An 18282-nucleotide genomic window follows, 5' to 3' on the forward strand; every position below is an offset into this window, starting at 1 on the left:
TGGGAGATGTTGATTTCTGCTGTGGACACTACTAAATGCAGGGAAGAAAAAAAAAAGACTGAATAATATATTTTTTTCCTGCAGTTATATCCTTGGATGAACCAGTTCACTTGTTACATTCCCCATGTAACCATGGATCCATGCACAAACAAACAGCTTCAACCTAAACCACATAGAGCTGGTTTTCACCATGCAAGATTGCACTATGGGACATTTGTGTCTTTTTAAGCTTTCTTATCTCTGGGTGACAAACTGGGTGTGATGCTAATATCATCTGTGCTTCCATCCTTTTATAAAATGTCACAATGGACCATAGAATGCAGGAAAAATTCATCCTTAGCTCAATTTATTGATCCAATGAAATAGCTCTCCCTCCCTCCTCAAAGCTGATATTAGCCCAAGGAGCTAATTGGTACCTGTGGGAGCTAGCTTCCCTCCTGAGCTCAGGGGATGGAAGGTTTTTATTTTTTATTTTATTAAAATGCAGTGTGAGGAAAAAGGGTTAAATATCCCCTACTTATGCTCCTTGGTTCCAATCTTGGGAGATGGACAAATATTCAAATGTTTAAAATACAACCATCAAGATCCAACTGGAAGCCAGAAGGGTAGCACAGCTATTCATGTTGTTTTGGGAACTTGTGATATTTCTGGAGGTCTGGCTCAGTTGGTAGAGCTGCTGCCTTGTATGCCTGAAGATCTGAGGCTGCCAGTTCGAAACAACCGGAAGTACCCGAGAACTGACGACACACTGATATACTGATGAGCTGACCCTCAGTGGCAGAGAGGAGTTGCCGTCAAGTGGAGTGTGGGAGGCGAAGGGCCAGAGAGAAGCCAGACCGGGAAGGAATCCAGCTGGAACGAGGAGTTCGATGAAAGACTGGAACTATTCAATTGTAAAAATCCCTACGGGGGTTTAGAACAGCCTGCCTATGTAAACCGCCTTGGATTAAAGTCTGGGGAGAAATCTGACGACCAAAGAAAGGTGGTATATAAATACCTGTATAAATAAATAAATTTCTCCCATATTTTCTGGGAGACTAGAATATACTGGGGGAAAAATAGACTGAGTCCTGCATCACAACAAGGTTTGGAGTTGATGGCCTAGAATACACCTTTTTATTCACCTATCATTTTGTCTCTGCACTTCCATGGTAGCTAATTAGTCTCTACTTTCCTCACAATTAGCAAAAAACAGCCAGAGAGGGGCAGCACAGGTATTAGCCCCCACACCTCCCATCATGATGCTTTGTCAGGGATGCTTCTGTTGGACCTTGTTCTTCTATTCCTGTAATTGTAGATCTGTAGTAGATGATAGGTGGAAACAATGGATGAAATCTGGATTGCCTGATTTTGAAGGAAGAGAATCTTGCACAGAGGGAACTCAGAAAAATGAGAAGAAATACGTATCTCAGATGCTATGGCACCTTCTAATGGTGGTAGGGGGTGAATTATTTCATCAGCTGAAAGCAAAGAGCTATCACTGACTTCAATTAGAAATTTTGCTTTCCTTTTTGCAAGAGAGCAAGGCAATAAGACACCCATCTGATGTAATGTTCTTTCTCTGCTTTGGTTTCCCATGCAGTGCTGCCCGGCGGTTTGCCACTCTCTTTGTCAATGTTGACGTTACTTCTGAACCCCATGAAGTCTCTGCTCTCTGGTTCCTGTGGTACGTTAAACAGTGTGGTGGGACAGCCAGGATATTTTCAACAACCAATGGAGGCCAGGTATACTGCCATCAGTTCTGTCCAATCCTGTGTGTTGAACCATCATGGTAACAATGTTGTCATAATTTCTTAATTCTGGGGAAATGCAGTGTAGATTTTCAGTGTACACCATTGCACTGGATGGCAATTAATTCTTTCAATCAAACAATTGTTAATCTTAAAACTTTATGAAATATCAAGGGAGAAATTGAACAGCTTCTGGCAAGGCAGAAGCTGTTACTGAGCCAGAAACCACTAATTATACCACATTGTGCCACATAATGGTACAGAAAGGCAGAGGGGAAGAGAATGAAAAAACTCAGTGTGACAGATATGTCCAAACTTTAGGCTGCAATAGTATACCCACTTTTTTAGGAGTAGGTCCCATTGAATTCAGTCCCAAGTCCCAAGGAGTAGGTCCCAAGAATCGCACTCTTACCACCCAATCCTATGCATATCTGCTCAGAAGTAAGTCCCATTGAATTCAAGAGGATAAAGGCATCAATCACAAAGAATCTATAGTGACTGAGCAATTTATGTCTTATGTATATTACTTACATAAGTTGCCACCTTATGTATTCCGGGGGAAAAGAACTTTGAGGGTTTCAATTTACATTTCAATATAATAGTACAGTTAGAGCTAGAAGTTTAAAACAGTAGTGGATTCTATTGCACTGTAGGCATCTGCTCCATATAAATATTATTCTGTCTCCGCAGTTTTGCTCATTGTATAGTATTACATTTTCTCTATTGGTTTTCAGGAGAGAAAGTTTGTTGGTGGTTCTGGTCAAATAAGTGAGAAGATGATGGAATACCTGGAAGAACGGGTTATATTAGAGAAACCTGTAACCTTTATTGATCAGACAGGTGACAATGTCATAGTGGAGACATTGGACCATGAGACGTATGAGGTAATTTAAAGATTAAAATACTAATATCTATTATTATTATTATTATTATTATTATTATTATTATTATTATTATTATTAATAGTATTTATATACCGCTTTTCAACAAAAAAATTCACAAAGCGGTTTACAGAAAAAAATCAGTTAACTAATGGCTCCCTGTCCCAAAAGGGCTCACAATCTAAAAAGATGCAAAAGAATACCAGCAGGCAGCCACTAGAACAGACAGTGCTGGGGTGAGGTGGGCCAGTTACTCTCCCCCTGCTAAATAAAAGAGGAGCACCCACTTGAAAAAGTGCCTCTTAACCAGTTAGCACGGAGTTATATCTACAAGGATCTTTTTGTTCACATAGAGAAAAGAAAATATAGTGGATAGATTTGACATATTATATTGCAAAAATGATACCCACATAACAGATATTGACTGCCCAATCCTATCCCCAGCTGGCAGGCAGGTTTTAGGGCCACCAGTGCAGCCACCACTATATCCAGCGCTCCAGGAAGGGACCAGGCCAGCCAAGAGAGGTGAGCGAAGAAAAATTTTGCTTATGTCTCTGGCCATTGCCTGATCTTCTCTGGGCCTACTCAGATCTGTGCCAGCTCTATTGATGGCTTAAATCTGCAGCCTTGACTCTCATCTGCTTGTGCTAGTTGGGCAGCCAAATACAATACTGCCTCAGCACCGGCTCTGGGTGTTGCAAACATGGTGCAAGGCATGTTTCTGCACCCAGAGAGTAAGCAATACCAATGGGGTGGTCTGCACTACCCTGTTGATCTCACAGCAGGAGCCCAGGCCACTGGTGGAGAACATGCAAGTGTTAAGTGGTGCAGGGGCATGAGGAGGGTGGCAGGAGGGCATGGGGGAGGTGTTCCTGAACGGAGAAAGGTGGAGAGAGGGTGGAATAGGGTAGAGACAGGCCCAGGAGGGGGGTGGGACTGAAGGAGACCTCCTCTGCCTAATTCTATTCTCCCGTGTTGGGATTAGAAACCTGACACAGGGCTTCTCAAGTCTGCGCTAACGAAGTTGCTGTTGCATTCTCGAGAAGCCCCATTGAGCAGGATGAGGCTTTACTCAGGGTAAGGGAACAAGTGTCCCCTTCACTTGAGGAAACCTCCAGGCAGCTCAGTTCCCACACAGGATGCAGCGGTAGCTGTTTGAAGCTACTGCTCCTGTGCTGGATAGAATTGGACTGTAAGATAGAGCAATTCTGTTTAAAGGCCAAAATGCACATTGCATTATTGGCCCTTTGTACGCTTGTGATTTTTTTCCCCTAAAGTACAGCCATGGGGATGGAGGAAATCCTTGTGACTGTGGCAGCTGGAACTTTTGTACTATAGATAGCATGTGGGGAAAGGGGGTTTGCTATGGAAATATAAACACAGTGGGTGCAAAGTATTAATATCTCCCTACCATTTCAATAGCTTTTTGTAATCCCTCTTCATGCTTTTAAGGTAAAGGGCAGAACAACCTATGCTTTCTTTGTGATGCGACATTTAACCCAAAGAGGCCATCTTCAAGAATAATTCAGGAGGCCCATGTTATCTGCAGTTTCGACATCCTCAAATTTCAATTATCTGCGGCTGCTGAACGCACCCCCACCATCCAAGCCTAAGTGGAGCACAGCTGTAGACTGGAGCATGCAGCCTCTGCAGGCCTCAGAAACCCTCTGGGCCTGACTGGAATCCAGCTATGGTTGGGGTGCAGGGGTGGATTCTGAAAACCACACCTTTCAATACCCAAGGTTTTCCATATCCGCAGGGGTTCTGGGAACAGAACTCCTGCAGATAATGAGGGCCCCCTGAGGTACCCTGTTGTTCTGTTTTATTGCTGCATTATGTATTGATGGTGTTATGTAAGCCACCTTAAGTGCTCATGGTAGTGGGGGAAAGGTGGAGTAAAAATGTATGAAATAAATAAATTCCCACTGAACTGAGGAAAAGAAAACTCAAGTTGGGTGGTTCAGTATGAAAATGATCTGAAATGAGCCTTGAACTCTTTTTGTCATAACAGCCTTTGCAAAAACCTGCCCTTCTATCATTCAGAGAAGTGTAGCCCCGTATTTTTGTTTTTTATCTAATATTTGTTTGTCATACTGTGCCCCCTATATTGTCATTTCCGTGTTCTGTGATAAAGTTCGATCCTTTTAAATCGCTGTCATCATGTTTGCTGCATAGTGTAATTTTAATGTTCCTTGGAAAGATAGATTTAATTCTGTTTCTGTTTCCTTTCAAGGCTCGCTATGTTATTAGTGCCATCCCCCCATCACTTAGTTTGAAGATTCACTTTAATCCGCCTTTGCCTTCAATGAGAAATCAGTTGATCAACCGGGTTCCTATGGGATCAGTCATCAAATGCATAGTATATTACAGTGAAGCATTCTGGAGGCAAAAGGGTATTTCATGTTAATTAACTTATTTGTTGCTTTTGTATTTATGTGTTGCTTTTAGTAGAGCTTTATTATTGTATTTGTATTTTTAAAGTTTTTTATGTTTTTATTCTGTTAGCTGTGCCTGTAACTGTAGTTTATAGCAAACTACATTTATGGGATACAAATCCATGAACAAATGTAAAGTAGAAAGAAGAATCGCTTGCAGGAAGATCATGTACTTCACTTGACAGTAATCCATCAGTTTATCTTTGTAAGCATTGTCAAAACTTTATAAGGAATGTCAAAGCTTTCCAAATACTTTTCCTAAAATCTTCAAGCTTGTGTATGTGGAAAGGTGTATTCATCATGCTGTTCTTTGGTGTGGTATCCAGTGAGGCATTACTGAAGGAAAACACATTTAACCTAATCACTCGCATGTCTCTCTGTTTGGTAGGGAGTTCTGCATGTACAACCAGAAGTCTAAAGGGCCACACACAGAGTTTCTCTAACACCATTTTTCTACATTCCTCTCATTCTTTTCATCAGTGGGAGTAGGGAGAAATGGGGGGTTGGGGAGGCTGTGGGAGAGGGGGGATCCAGTCAGGATGGTGCACACTGCATCCTATCCTCTCTTTTTGTAGCCCTTTCTTCTCCTCCAACTTGCACCAGCTACAGAGCTGGCGTGAGTCCAAGGAGACCCATTGCAAAGTGGGAGGCTTACAGAGGGCTAAGGGGAAACAATTCCCCCTTCCCCCTTCAAAACTTCCCACTCCTTTTTAGCATGGCTGTATGGGGGGGGGGGTGAGAAGAGGATTGGTGTCTTAGACTCTGTTTTTACCTTATTTTGAGCTTTGCCTTCTGATTTCAAGTACAGCTTTGATTATTTTTTTCCTAATTCAATTTTAATCCCCAATACATCTTTTCTTTTGATTTGCATAACCTGCTTAATGCTTTAACATTAACCCACAGAGCTATTGGTCTTCTGTCTCTGTTGCCTTGCTCATCCTTGCAAGCTACTCAAACAAGAAGTGTGTGTGAGTGAGTGAGAGAGAGGGAGAGAGAGAGAGGGAGAGAGAGAGAGGGAGAGAGAGAGGGAGTGATTGACTCAAGTGTGAGGGCGGTCAGTTGGCATCCCACTTGGGTGAAGGGGTGGAAACATGACCTTGATCCTGTGCTTTTGGTGGCAGCAAATCTACCCCATGTACAACCAGTGCATGATTATGTGTAGTTTTGTTGTGATCTCAAGGTGGGGAGAAGCACCAGATTTCTCAGGGAATAACATGGTCTTTCTTGCTGCTACTCTGGAGATCACCACATATGGATATTTTCTGTGCCTGCAAGTTTATTGTGAAAGCACAATATCTGACTTCCACACACAGTATCTCCACTTTGATTTTTTTAAATTGCTGCTTGTTCATATGGTTGCTGATCAAAACATGGAGATCTTAGATCGGAATCTTCTGAATTCCTGGTGAGATGGGATCATTGTTCAGACATGTTTGTGGTCAGGAGGTAGGCCTAAGCATCCTGCACAATTCTCACTCCTGAACTCAGATGATTAGTGTTGCCTACGTAAGGCCCAAATCATAACGAACTTTCCAGCACTGGCATAGCTGTGCCAATGGGATGTGTGCTGCATCCTGCAGTTGGGTGGTACTCATGGAGACCTCCTCAAAGTAACTGAATGTTTGTTCCCTTACCTTGGAGCTGCATTGCCGTTATGTCAGTGCTAGAAAGTGGATTAGGATTGCACCCTAAGAGTCCAGGTTCAGTTCATGGAATTTCAAGACAGCTCAGTTAATAAAAACCAGAAATACATCTGGAAGGACACTTCTATAGAGCTACAGTAGGGCTTTTGTGAGTGACAGCTTGCTTGACACTTATACTCGTACAGTAACTATCTATTGCAATATGTGTATTATGTGTGTTCAATTTAATAAACATTTCCTTTGTGTTCCTGTTAAGAAGGGCACCTGTCAGACATGAGATTGTCCTCAGTCTTGCTTTTCATAAGATGAACTGGAATACTTACCTTTAGATTATTTTTCACTAGATTACTGTGGTACCATGATCATTGAAGATGAGGATGCTGCAATTGGTTTGACGCTAGATGATACAAAGCCTGATGGAACCTTTCCAGCCATAATTGGGTAAGAAGATGTTAAAAAGCTGCCTACTGAGTTTCACAGGAAGTGAGAGAGAGGGTAAGAAGCAGGACCAAAATGTGATGAAAATATTATCATAGATGTCATGAAAGTAGGTACACGATATGAAATGGAAAGAGCATCCTAATAAGGTAGTGATTTGACATTTGCTATGTGGTGCAGAAAGTTGTCCATGAAGAAGGATCCCAGTCAGTCCCAAATGGGATTTTTCATGGTGCAATGTTTAATTTTGCACCTATTTCGTTTTAGCTGCATATCTTTTCCTTGTGGCCTGGTACAGCCAATGTCTGTTTGTGGTAATCTCAGGACTTCTCTCTCTCTCTCTTTTTTAATTGGGTAGAAGCCCTGAAATGGAGCACAAATCATCTTCCTCCCTATACTCTTCTCTGGCAATGTCAAAAGGGCAAGTTTTGCATTTTCCCATGTCTGATTTGTATAAGATGTCCCTGTTTCACATGCCCATGTGTCCTTCCTTTCCATATTAGAAGAATGGAAGGACAAAGAATAAATCATACTATGCTTTGTGTTGTGGTGGCTGTCTCATGATATTAAAAGTAACCCTAAGACAGTCTGAAAATTTGGAATGGTCTTTAGTACCTAATAACAATCAAAGTGGTACCAGTTCACTAGCGTCGCTAGGAGGGTGCGGGGGGTGCAGGCCGCACCAGGTGATGCACCGGGGAGGTGACGCGCCCTGGGGTGTGATGCACTAAAACTGCGGTGTTAGGAGCTACCATGTCATGCCATACATTGTTGGATGTGGAATGGCCAGTGGAGTGCAGTGCAAAATACAGAATTGAAATCACTCCTTTCGTTCAAAAGTTATGGCCAAAAAACCGGAAGGAAAAATGCATGGAGCCCTATGGAAAGTGAAACTGAGCCGTATTGCGCAGTTACTCGTGAGTAGGCAAACGTGCCTTAGTCCTTTGGAAAGGGCAGGATGAGAGGAATCCAACGACACCACAATGGTCCCGATCCAATGAATGTAGCCCCCCAAAAACACCCGAGAAGCTCCCCCATCCCAGCTGTGAGTCTGAACCTGAAACGAAGCCACGTGGCCGTGTTTACTCGTGAGTAGGCGGACTTGCCTTAGTCGAGGCAGGCTGAGAGGCTCCAAGGGCATCAGAATGGTCCTCATCCAATGAGTGAAGCCCCCCCAAAACACAGGAGAAGGAGGTTCCTCCATCCCAGCTGCCTCCCTCCCAGTCTATGGAGCCTTGTGGAAAACAGAGCAGCCTCACAGTCGCGTTTACTCGCGAGTAGGCAGACGTGCCTTGGCTAGTGGTCAAGCCAGGCAAAGTGGAATGTGAGGACATCAGAAGGGTCCTGATCCGATGGAGCTGCTCCAGAAGGCAGCCTTCCCCCCCCCCCAAGAACAAAAAAGAGGCTTGAATGGTAAGCGGAAAGTTTTCTATTTTGCACTTGCAAAGCCAGGAGGATCTTTATTCTGATGTTCCTGAAATAGAAGAACTTTAAACTGGGCACTGGGAGGGCTGGAAATCTCACTGATTCTTTTTGGGGGGTTGTTATTGCAGGCAGACTACAGAGTAAGCTCCATTGACCACTGTGGGACTTACTTCACAGTAGACATGAATAGACTTGAGCTCACAGGCTGCAATTCTACCCACGCTTTCCTGAGAGTAAGCCCCATTGACCACTGTGGGACTTACTTCAAAGTAGACATGCAGAGACTTGAGCTAACAGGCTGCAATTCTACCTACGCTTTCCTGAGTGTAAGCTCCATTGACCACAATAGGACTTACTTCAGAGTAGATTCACTTGGTGGAACAGGACTGGCTCCCCCTTATTTAATTATTTCTTTTATTTTAATTTACTTATTTATAATTATTTATTTTAATTGCTTGATTATGTCACTTCTGGCCATGACATCACTTCCAATGGGTCCTGGACAGATTGTCATTCTAAAGAGTGGGTCCCAGTGCTAAAAGTTTGAGAACTACTGTAATAAGGTGTTAGTAAGTTGACACGGGGTGTGTGTGTGTGTGTGTGTGTGTGTGTGTGTGTGAGAGAGAGAGAGAGAGAGAGAGAGAGAGAGAGAGACTCTACAACAGTGATTTTCAACCTTTTTCATCTCGCGGCACACTGCCAAGGCACTAAAATGGTCAAGGCACACCATCAGCTTTTTGACAATTGACAAGGCACACTGTACTGTCAATGAGGGCTCACATCCCCCAATGGTCCTATTGATAAATGACCCTCTCCCAAATTCCCGCGGCACACCTGGGGACTATTTGTGGCACACCAGTGTGCCACGGCACAGTGGTTGAAAATGGCTGCTCTACAAGTTTTCAAAATCACTAAAATCAGAATTTGGAGGAATATTACCATCATGTTATATATCAATCAATGCATAATTTCATGCAGAATGCAATGAAACAATCCACATTGAGATATCTGTGTTCTAACAAAAGGTACAGCCAAAAAAACCGGTGGGCGCGGGGCGATGGTACATCACCACACCCCTGCCCACAGCATGGGGTGACGCGCAGGCCTCCCGCACTGGGTGATGCAAATCCTAGTGACGCCACCGTACCAGTTGGTCTGATTTTAAAATTTATTAATTACAGAAGTATCTTCATTATTTTCTGTCAATTTTCTTCATTTATTCCTTTTCTGTGTTTTTAAAACATAGCTTCATCCTTGCCCGGAAATGTAGAAGATTGGCTCATCTCACCAAGGAGGAAAGGTATGAACAGTAAACCACTTGGTTTTGTTTTCAGTAGCCAAAAATGCTGCTTTTTTTTCCATGTGGCAGTTCATTTTCCAGCTCTTGAGTCTTTAAATGTTATGGTAGCAGGTCTGCACAGCAAGTGGGCTTTGTAGCTTCAAAGTGAAACTTTAAGAGCCAGCTCTCCAGAATGGAACCCTTCGCTCCATAACACATTGATTTTAAATAGTTCAAATCTTCCTATATCGCCCTATTGGGCCATTTGCAAGGAAGGGGTCTTTAATAAGCCACTGGGGTATCCTGAAAACTCAGCTGCTTTTGTTTTGTTTTTTGTAAAGTCAGTGCTGCTAACCCAGATTTGATCTGGGAACACAACAACATCAGCAGACCTGCCACCATCTCTGTATGACAGCACCTGGTGCTTATCTGTTAACCCTCGTATAATCCTGAACAGGTCTTTTGTGCATTACTTTTATGCTGAGATTAATTAAACTGGAAGTGGGTTGCAATCACATTTAGCATCAGTTCTGAGGCACGGGAGGCCTGCAGAGGGCTCTCCAGAGGATGCAGCCCTCCGCACCCTCCAGACGGCTGCCGCAATCCCTAGTGAGTTTAAAACTTCCATTTTTTCATGACGGTGGCGTGATCTGTGGGAGTGCCATTGCTGTCCCTGTCCCTCCCCTCAAAGTCTTATACAAGGTCCTAAAGTCTCCTGGAGAGCTTGGGAACTTTTGGGCTAGGGTGTTTTTCACCCATGATATCAAGAGTGCCTTTGAGCCCACCTTCTCTCACTTTCTGTGTACCTCTGTGAATTTTGCTTATGCACAATAGTAAGCATGGAGTGATTTACTTTGCAATGGATCATGTGCTCTAACCAATGTAGGTTTTATATTCAAATTACAGAGTTGGGAAATGCAAAAATACTATTTTTTAGTTTTTAGTGGAACATCCTTAAAGCTTTTATGATACATGATAAAAGTATTCATTATGAGCCCCAGGATGGCATTATACCACTACAAGAATATTCATACATTGCCAATTGCATTTTTGTTTTGGGATAGGAACTAGTTACAATTTTATGATCTTCAAATTACTGATGTTGCATGGAGTTATTCAGGTGCCATTTTTGTCCCATTTGGTGGGAAGAATCACTTTAAAAAATACATAGATTTTTGTTTAACAATGCACATTTCTTGGTGCCCATGGCATTTAGCTTTTCAGACTGCCATAACCTCCAACTATCATATTTCAGTTTGTGCCTCTATACTAAGTGCTTTTAAGCATCTGCAGCCCTTGAGTGGTTCTTGTTGCTCTGAAATGAATGAATTCCTGAGTTGTTTACTGGAGTTACGATAAAAGGACACACTATTTATTGGTGGGTAGAACATACATCTGACCATAAAAATGCCTTGTGGTTTTGGAAGATTAGCAATTAGCAGTAGGATGTGGAACATTTGTCTGTTAGGTAAGTTAAAAGTATTTGGTTTGGTATAAACAATTCAGCTATGAGGCTACATTGCTGTGTGAAATGCTTTAAAAAACAATTGCTTCTTGTGTCTGAATTTAGTGGTTTTTGGATTTAGCTCCCTGCCCCTAATGGGTTGCCAGTACTGTCAGAACCTTTCCACCAAAAGGGTTGGCTCTCTTCTTGTACCCTGTTATATGTGGGGTATCAGTACATGGAAATCTGCTTGCTTTATTTGGCAGATTCTTATATTGTACGAGAAGGTTTGAGAATCATTGGTGAAATTGAATTGTATCAAACTAAAGGGCTGTGACACCACAAATGGCAGATGGATTAATTTCAGATGCATGCATGGACATGTATATCAGAACACCTCCTGGTGCAGTCCCAGGTCTGCTGCCTCTGCACAAAATAATTCAAAAACCCCTTACTTTGCTCTTGGTGTGGTTTCTTCAAACGTGGAAGTGCAGAACCTCCAGTTTGATTTGAGGACCACACGAATGAAGCAGCTCCTTCATTTGCACTGTTCCTGTAAATCAAACCAGAATTCCTGCCTTTCCATGTTTGGAGAAATCACACCAGGAGCATGGAAAGGAGGCAGATGATCCACTTTCCATTTCCTTTAAGTGGGCCAAAAGCAGATCAATGAGGCTCAAGTCTGCAGAGGGCTGGGGGAGGCAGTGACACACTTGAGGTGAAAGGTCCTCTTACCCCTCCCTCCAGTCTTCTGCTGATGATCTTCATATTACCTTGCCTAATGGATGGGCTGCCCTGGGATATAACCCCTACCTAGTCTTTCGACAAAAATGGTTGGAAAGCACCAGTCACCATGAATTTTTAGTCTTTAACCCATTTTTGCCTGACCCACAAGTATACACATTTGGTCCCTGTTGTGTATATGCAACATTGGGCAGAAATGGCTTAAGATGCCATAGCGCTCCTTGCTGCTGCAGACTGACACAGATATGCCTCTGGCAGTCCCTGTCAGCAAACCATTCACAAATTTATTTTATTTATCACATTTTTATACCGCCCTTCCTCCACGGCTGCTCCCCTCTTTTCCTCACAACAACCCTGTGGGGTAGGTGAGGCTGAGAGAAAGTGACTGGCCCAAGGTCACCCAGGAAGCTTCATGGCGGAGGGGAAATTTGAACCTGGATCTTCCAGGTCTGAGTCCACCTCCCAAAGCACTACACCACCCTGGCTCTCATCTAATCCTGAAAACAGACATATTCAAATTCAAAACAGACTACTTCTTGTATCCTTAAAGTAAGTATACATCAGCAATGTATCATTTTAATATTTCTTCTATAGGAAAGTACAAATCTGTGAGCTGTATGCCAAGGTGCTGGGATCACAGGAAGCCTTATACGTAAGAATTTTTGATATTCACAATAATACTGCCTACTTTTCTTACGGCATATAGTGTTCATAGAGATTAGTTTAGTGATCTGTTTATGAATTTCTAAACTGTGCTGACTTCCAAAATGTAATAATGAAAAATAATTAATAAAATTCACTGCCTATTGATTGCCGACTGATTGTACCTACATTCTCCTCACGTACTTTGTTAATTCTGTGTTTATAGCCTGTGCACTATGAAGAGAAGAATTGGTGTGAAGAACAATATTCTGGAGGGTGTTACACAGCCTATTTTCCACCAGGGATAATGACTCAGTTTGGAAGGTACTGTTGCAACAAGCAGGCATGTCACATGAAGAAGCTGATTCAAGACCAAATCAGAAATAGAATGGGATAATACGATATGGGCCACTCTCTAACTTGCAGTTTTGATCAGAGATGATTGTCTGCTCCCCTTTTTGGGGGTGTGCATGCCTCAGTATATGCCCCACCCCCATCACCACCTCCTTCTTTACTGCTTTTTCTAAACTAGCCAGTTCTGCTAACTAGGGGGTTTCTCTCCTAGAATCCTATCTGACCAACTGGTTTAGAAGGAGCAGTGGAGGAGGAAAGGAGGTGGCAGTGGTAGAAGGTAGAGGCAGTCCTGTTCCTAGTTGTTTTCCCCCAGAGTGATTGGGAACAGGCTTGGCATTCCTGCTGCCTCCTGTTCCACCATCCTTCAGCAGCAGCACTTGAGGTAGGCCTCCCAGCTCAGTCACCCATTGTCCCTTCCTTGCCTACCATTTCCTCTGCTGCTCTGAGTTTTGAGTGGTGCCAGTACAAGAAAGCTGGGAGAAGAACCAACCCACTTCCTGAAAAGGAATATTTTTCCTCCTCCCCCCCCCTTGTTGGATGATTTTTCTACCTGGGTGGGCCAGCCCTGTTCTTTGTCTTAGAAGGAACCCTTCATGTCCAAAGAAGTTTTTTTTCCTGTTTTGGAAGTGGGGCGGTGTTTCTCCTTTGTTCCTGTCTTAGCTCCAAGCATAGAGCAGCAGAGCAAAGAGAAGGTTGCTGTATAGAAGCCAAAGGGGGGCAAGGTGAGGTAGCCATGAAGGTGGTCAGTGGTTGCTGGGTGCTGCCTGTGTCTACCTGCCACTCAAAGCAGCCACTTCGCCTTGGCCTGTTCTTTCCTTAGAAGTAATCCTCCATGCCAGAATTTGTTAATCTGATAAGAGTGACCTGCTTGTAAAGAGAGAGTCTTTTGCTGTACTGGCCAGTGCAGATACAAAAAGATCCTGTGCTAGGTAATTTACCCACATTTAGCACCTAGGGTCATGCATTAAGTCATATGATATCAAGTCCACGCATACAATTCTCTGCAAGATAGTTAGTTAGATGTGATTATCTATGACAAGACCTATCATCTGTTGTGGGGCAGGAGGGATTGCGGGGAACTGAATCCAAGGCGTTTCTCCATGGGCAGGTGGCTGGTTATTTCCAAGCTGAACAGCAGTATGCAGGAATGTCTGGCCTGCAAAAATGTCTTGATTGAAGCCAGTGTGTTCTTGAAGCATTGACTTGATGACAAGCGATTGCCTCCCTGGCAGTGATTTTTTTTTTTTCCACTCACAAGTTAACCATTCTAGGTCATGTATGAAATGCTAGATATACACCCAATGGTGGAGTTATGAAGGCAAGAGCATTGCCATCCAAGTAGTTGTAGAAATCTTAAGAAGACTATAACCATCTGTCCTAAGGAATACAATTTATGTACTGAATGATATTGGGAATAGTCTCGCCTAACTTGTGCTTTGCATATTGTCTGACTGTTTTGAAGGATCATTCGTGAGCCAGTTGGGAAGATTTTTTTTGCAGGCACTGAGACCGCTTCAGAATGGAGCGGCTACATGGAAGGTGCAATACAGGCTGGAGAGAGAGCAGCCAGAGAGGTACCGTTAACAGAGATGCTCCGTAACAGAAACTTGAAATATTTTTTATCATATTTGACTGTCGTGATTCTCATTCTGAATATTTTGGCAACTCCTTAAAAAGTGCTTTATGGGAAGATAACTAATAGCTTCAATGCTGATTCTGTTCACTACCTGACTTGACAGACATTCTGGATCTCATCTGCAATGTAGATCCTGTCAAGAAATCTAATTCTCTTGTGGCACAATCCTGTGCATCTTTACTCAGAATTAAGTCTCTCTGGATTCAGTGGGGCTTGGTGCCTGATAGGTGTGCATAGAATTGCTGTCTTAGACATTGTAAATCTCAGAAAACACCGTGTGCAGGAATGTTTCAGAAATACTATTTGCTGTGCCTACACTGGGCAGTGTTGAGCACTCCTCAGGTGTGCATTACAACATCTGAACAGCTGAATTTTATTTGTGAACACACCAGTCTCAGGCTTCTTCTTGGATTGCTGCTCAGCAGTGCACACCATTTCTGCACACCCAGGGCACATAGGTAATACAGCCGATACAGCTTCCTATTACCCGTGCTCTTGAGGAACTTGCATTTGTTCCCATTAAGATTGTGTTAAAGGAGTTCTCAACAGAATGTTTAAATGGGGGAAAAATGGAATTGAACATTAATGGGGAGGAAAGGGTTGCTGCAAAATTCTGAGCTATTACTAGGGGGAAAATATATCTGAGGACCAGTTCAGACATTATTTCCATTTGTTTTATTCCCGTGTCCCCTTCCCTGGAGGAAATGGTTTGTTGCATGAATTGTTCTGGCTCACTAACAGAACCCTATTGCTCGAGCCTCAGAGGGACTGTATAGTTTTAGATAAGTTATGTGTGTTTTTGTGCAACTCCCAATTATTTTGATAAGATTTGCCATCTTATGCCTTCCATGTACAATGATTTTCTGAAGTTTTATTCTGACAGTGCCAACAGCTGTTTAAAGCAGACTGTGAAAGTCGTGTATCCTTGAAGAACGAATTTAATAAGTGTCGTTATCCCTTTTCAGATATTGTGCTCAATGGGTAGAATTTCAGAAGGAGAAATTTGGCAATCTGAACCAGAATCTCGTGTAAGTTCTCTTTCGATGGTCATTTTTCCTTTCATAATAAGATTCAGTTGAAATAGTTTGATCAGCTCCTTTGAGAGCTGTGTGCATGATCTCATCGTGCATAATCTGTGATAAAGAATAACATAACACTTGCCTTGTTGGATCAACTCCCTCCCTCAAGATGCAGTGCTGAACACTACCTAAGAGGCATCATAGCTTTCTTTAATTGCATTATATTAACAGTTTAATTTTTAACCCTTTTCCTAATAGTTCATAACATGGAATTAACTAAAAGGAAGGCGTTTACTACATCAGAACATATTTATTTCTTTGTTCCTTTGCATGTGAACAGGATTGTGAAGTTTTGATTGCTGGGAAGTCCAATCCTACCTGAATCCCTGTGCAGTGATGCAATGTCGCTAGTGCAGCTTCTGCTGCATCCTGCAGGGGATTTTTGGCTGCTGGAGGTCTTCTCGGGAGAGGCGACATTTTTCCCCTGGCCCCAGCATAAATTCCATCAATGACTGTAGGATAACTTGGACTTGCCCCAGCGATATCACTGCCACAAGTCCGCAATGACTTAGAGTGGTTCAAACTCTCCTAGAGAGTTTGAAAACTGCTACACTAGTGTGTGGGAAGCAGTTACAGCCTCCTCATCAGCAGAGGCTGCTTTACAACAGCCATAAAGCAGCATCAGCCGGCGTAGTGCTAGTTACGCCAGCAAGGGAGGGGGATTGGATCAGGCCACCAATCTCACCTATGTTTTCACTCATAATTTTTTGCTGAGGAGAAAGGTAAGGAGGGCAGGGGTCATTTCTTATTGTCCTGTTTTAAAGTTCAAGCGCTGTTTAAATGTCTCCTACATCATTCATGGAATAGTGGGGAAACATTAAGACAGGGAGACCTCTAATAGTAGGGGCTTCTGTCTAAACTCATCTGTGTTTTAGGTGCTTTTAGTTTTCCTGATGCTCCATTCTGTTAAAGTTCACATTAATAGAGAATGTTCTTCTGTCTAGGATGTGCCAGCTCTGCCAATCACTACCACCTTTTGGGAAAGGAACCTCCCTTCTGTACCGGGGCTGCTAAAATTCATTGGATTCTCTACTTTGTTCACATCTGTGGCTGCAGCCGGCTTCTTTGCATGTAAAAGGGGTCTGCTAGTGCAAAATTGTAAATGGACACGCTAAGATGAAGCTGTATCTCTTGACCTGCACACTTGTATGCACAATCGTTTTATTTCCACAAAACAGTGATTTATTGCAATTCTCCCATATATTTATCCAATGAAACATAGACTTGTGAAAGGGTCCAGTATGTATTCCCAGCCCAGTACACAACTGGCTGCCATAAAAAATTATATGGTGGCCCAAAGTGTTGATACATTAAAAGAAATATCCACATAGCTCTCACCACAAATCAATACATGACGGGAGCAAACTAATTGTGGAAACTTATCCTTCACCTCCATATCTTTCAGAGGACTATTCAGTAGGGATGAGAAGTTCATTTTAAGTGATGAGATACAGGTGAATAAATTCCAGCAGTAAAACATTTCACAGTTTTTTTGGCCTATGTTCTTCAGCAGCAATTTTTTATTTCCCTTCAAAGAGTTTTCCTAAAATGATGTGAGTCTGTATTCTTGGGATTTTCTAAAGTTCATAAGTACGCTGTACTAATTAATCTTTACCTGTGTGTTGTTCCTGGGATGCAAGAGCAGACTCACCTGACTGTTTTCTGCATATGTATATCAATATTTGTAAGACTGATGGCCCAATCCTTTAGGGCTTGTTGTGACATTGTAATGCTAGTAATGATGTTGCAAAGGCTCTGTGACATCTTAAAGAGTGGGCCATGGGTGGACATTTCAGATCCACCATCTGAAATGGCAATGGCAGCAGCTGTTGTAAGTCTGACAAGACCCATTATAAACCAGGTATCCTATGAACATGTAAACAAAAGTGTTCTTTACTTACCTCTCCTGGGCTGTCTGGTACCCTGACAGCCCATAGCATCCTGTACACATTCCATCAGGAGTGCTGCGTGCTGGCAGGGGATAAAATTGGGCTATAAGACATTTCATGTTACGGGGAGTCCTAATATATAGCTGCACCTCTCACACCATCATGCTCTCCTTCTGCTATTGTGTAAATACAATAAATCCAGACTGAAGCTAAGTTTAAATCCCAGATAAGAGTCACTTTCTCATAACATTAAACTGTGAGTACAGAGTAAGGGAAGAAATTACCAAAGATGGGAGTCTATTAGGAGAGGCCTTGTACTGAACCCAGCCTACACAGACTATTCTGAGTAATGGGGACTTGGCCAGTTCTCTGGCAGAGGCCTTTTTCCAGTCCTGCAAAGGTGTTTTAAGTGGATATGGTTTCTGCGCTTGAGTGATGATGCCTCTAAACAATGTCGCAATGGTCCTGAACTCTCTCAGCAGCCAACCTTATGGAATGTGTTGACTGCTCTGTCAGCTTTGCAAGGTTCATGTCAGAAATTTGAATCTGACCATTGCACATTATGAAGAATTGTGCATCCTTAGTATTTAAAAACTCCAGCCATTGTGAGCAACACTGGGCTGCATTCCAGGAGGTGGCTCAAAGCTGTAGCTAGTGAGTAGA

The 18282-nt window shown here is 42.7% G+C and overlaps 1 protein-coding gene across 1 annotated transcript in view; it reads left to right on the plus strand.

Moving 5' to 3' along the window:
* LOC136645052 (amine oxidase [flavin-containing] B-like) overlaps positions 1 to 16845 on the plus strand; it is a 53121-nt gene extending 36276 nt beyond the window's left edge. The window contains exons 7-16 of the mRNA XM_066621305.1: positions 1583 to 1724; positions 2465 to 2614; positions 4845 to 5004; positions 7034 to 7130; positions 9799 to 9852; positions 12614 to 12671; positions 12888 to 12985; positions 14478 to 14589; positions 15617 to 15679; positions 16675 to 16845. Coding sequence (XP_066477402.1) covers positions 1583 to 1724; positions 2465 to 2614; positions 4845 to 5004; positions 7034 to 7130; positions 9799 to 9852; positions 12614 to 12671; positions 12888 to 12985; positions 14478 to 14589; positions 15617 to 15679; positions 16675 to 16845 — 1105 coding nt within the window. The remainder of the gene's footprint in view (positions 1 to 1582; positions 1725 to 2464; positions 2615 to 4844; positions 5005 to 7033; positions 7131 to 9798; positions 9853 to 12613; positions 12672 to 12887; positions 12986 to 14477; positions 14590 to 15616; positions 15680 to 16674) is intronic.
* The last annotated feature ends 1437 nt before the right edge of the window (positions 16846 to 18282 follow it).

Source organism: Tiliqua scincoides, chromosome 3 (genome assembly GCF_035046505.1).
Source record: "Tiliqua scincoides isolate rTilSci1 chromosome 3, rTilSci1.hap2, whole genome shotgun sequence".
Classification (NCBI taxonomy): domain Eukaryota; kingdom Metazoa; phylum Chordata; class Lepidosauria; order Squamata; family Scincidae; genus Tiliqua; species Tiliqua scincoides.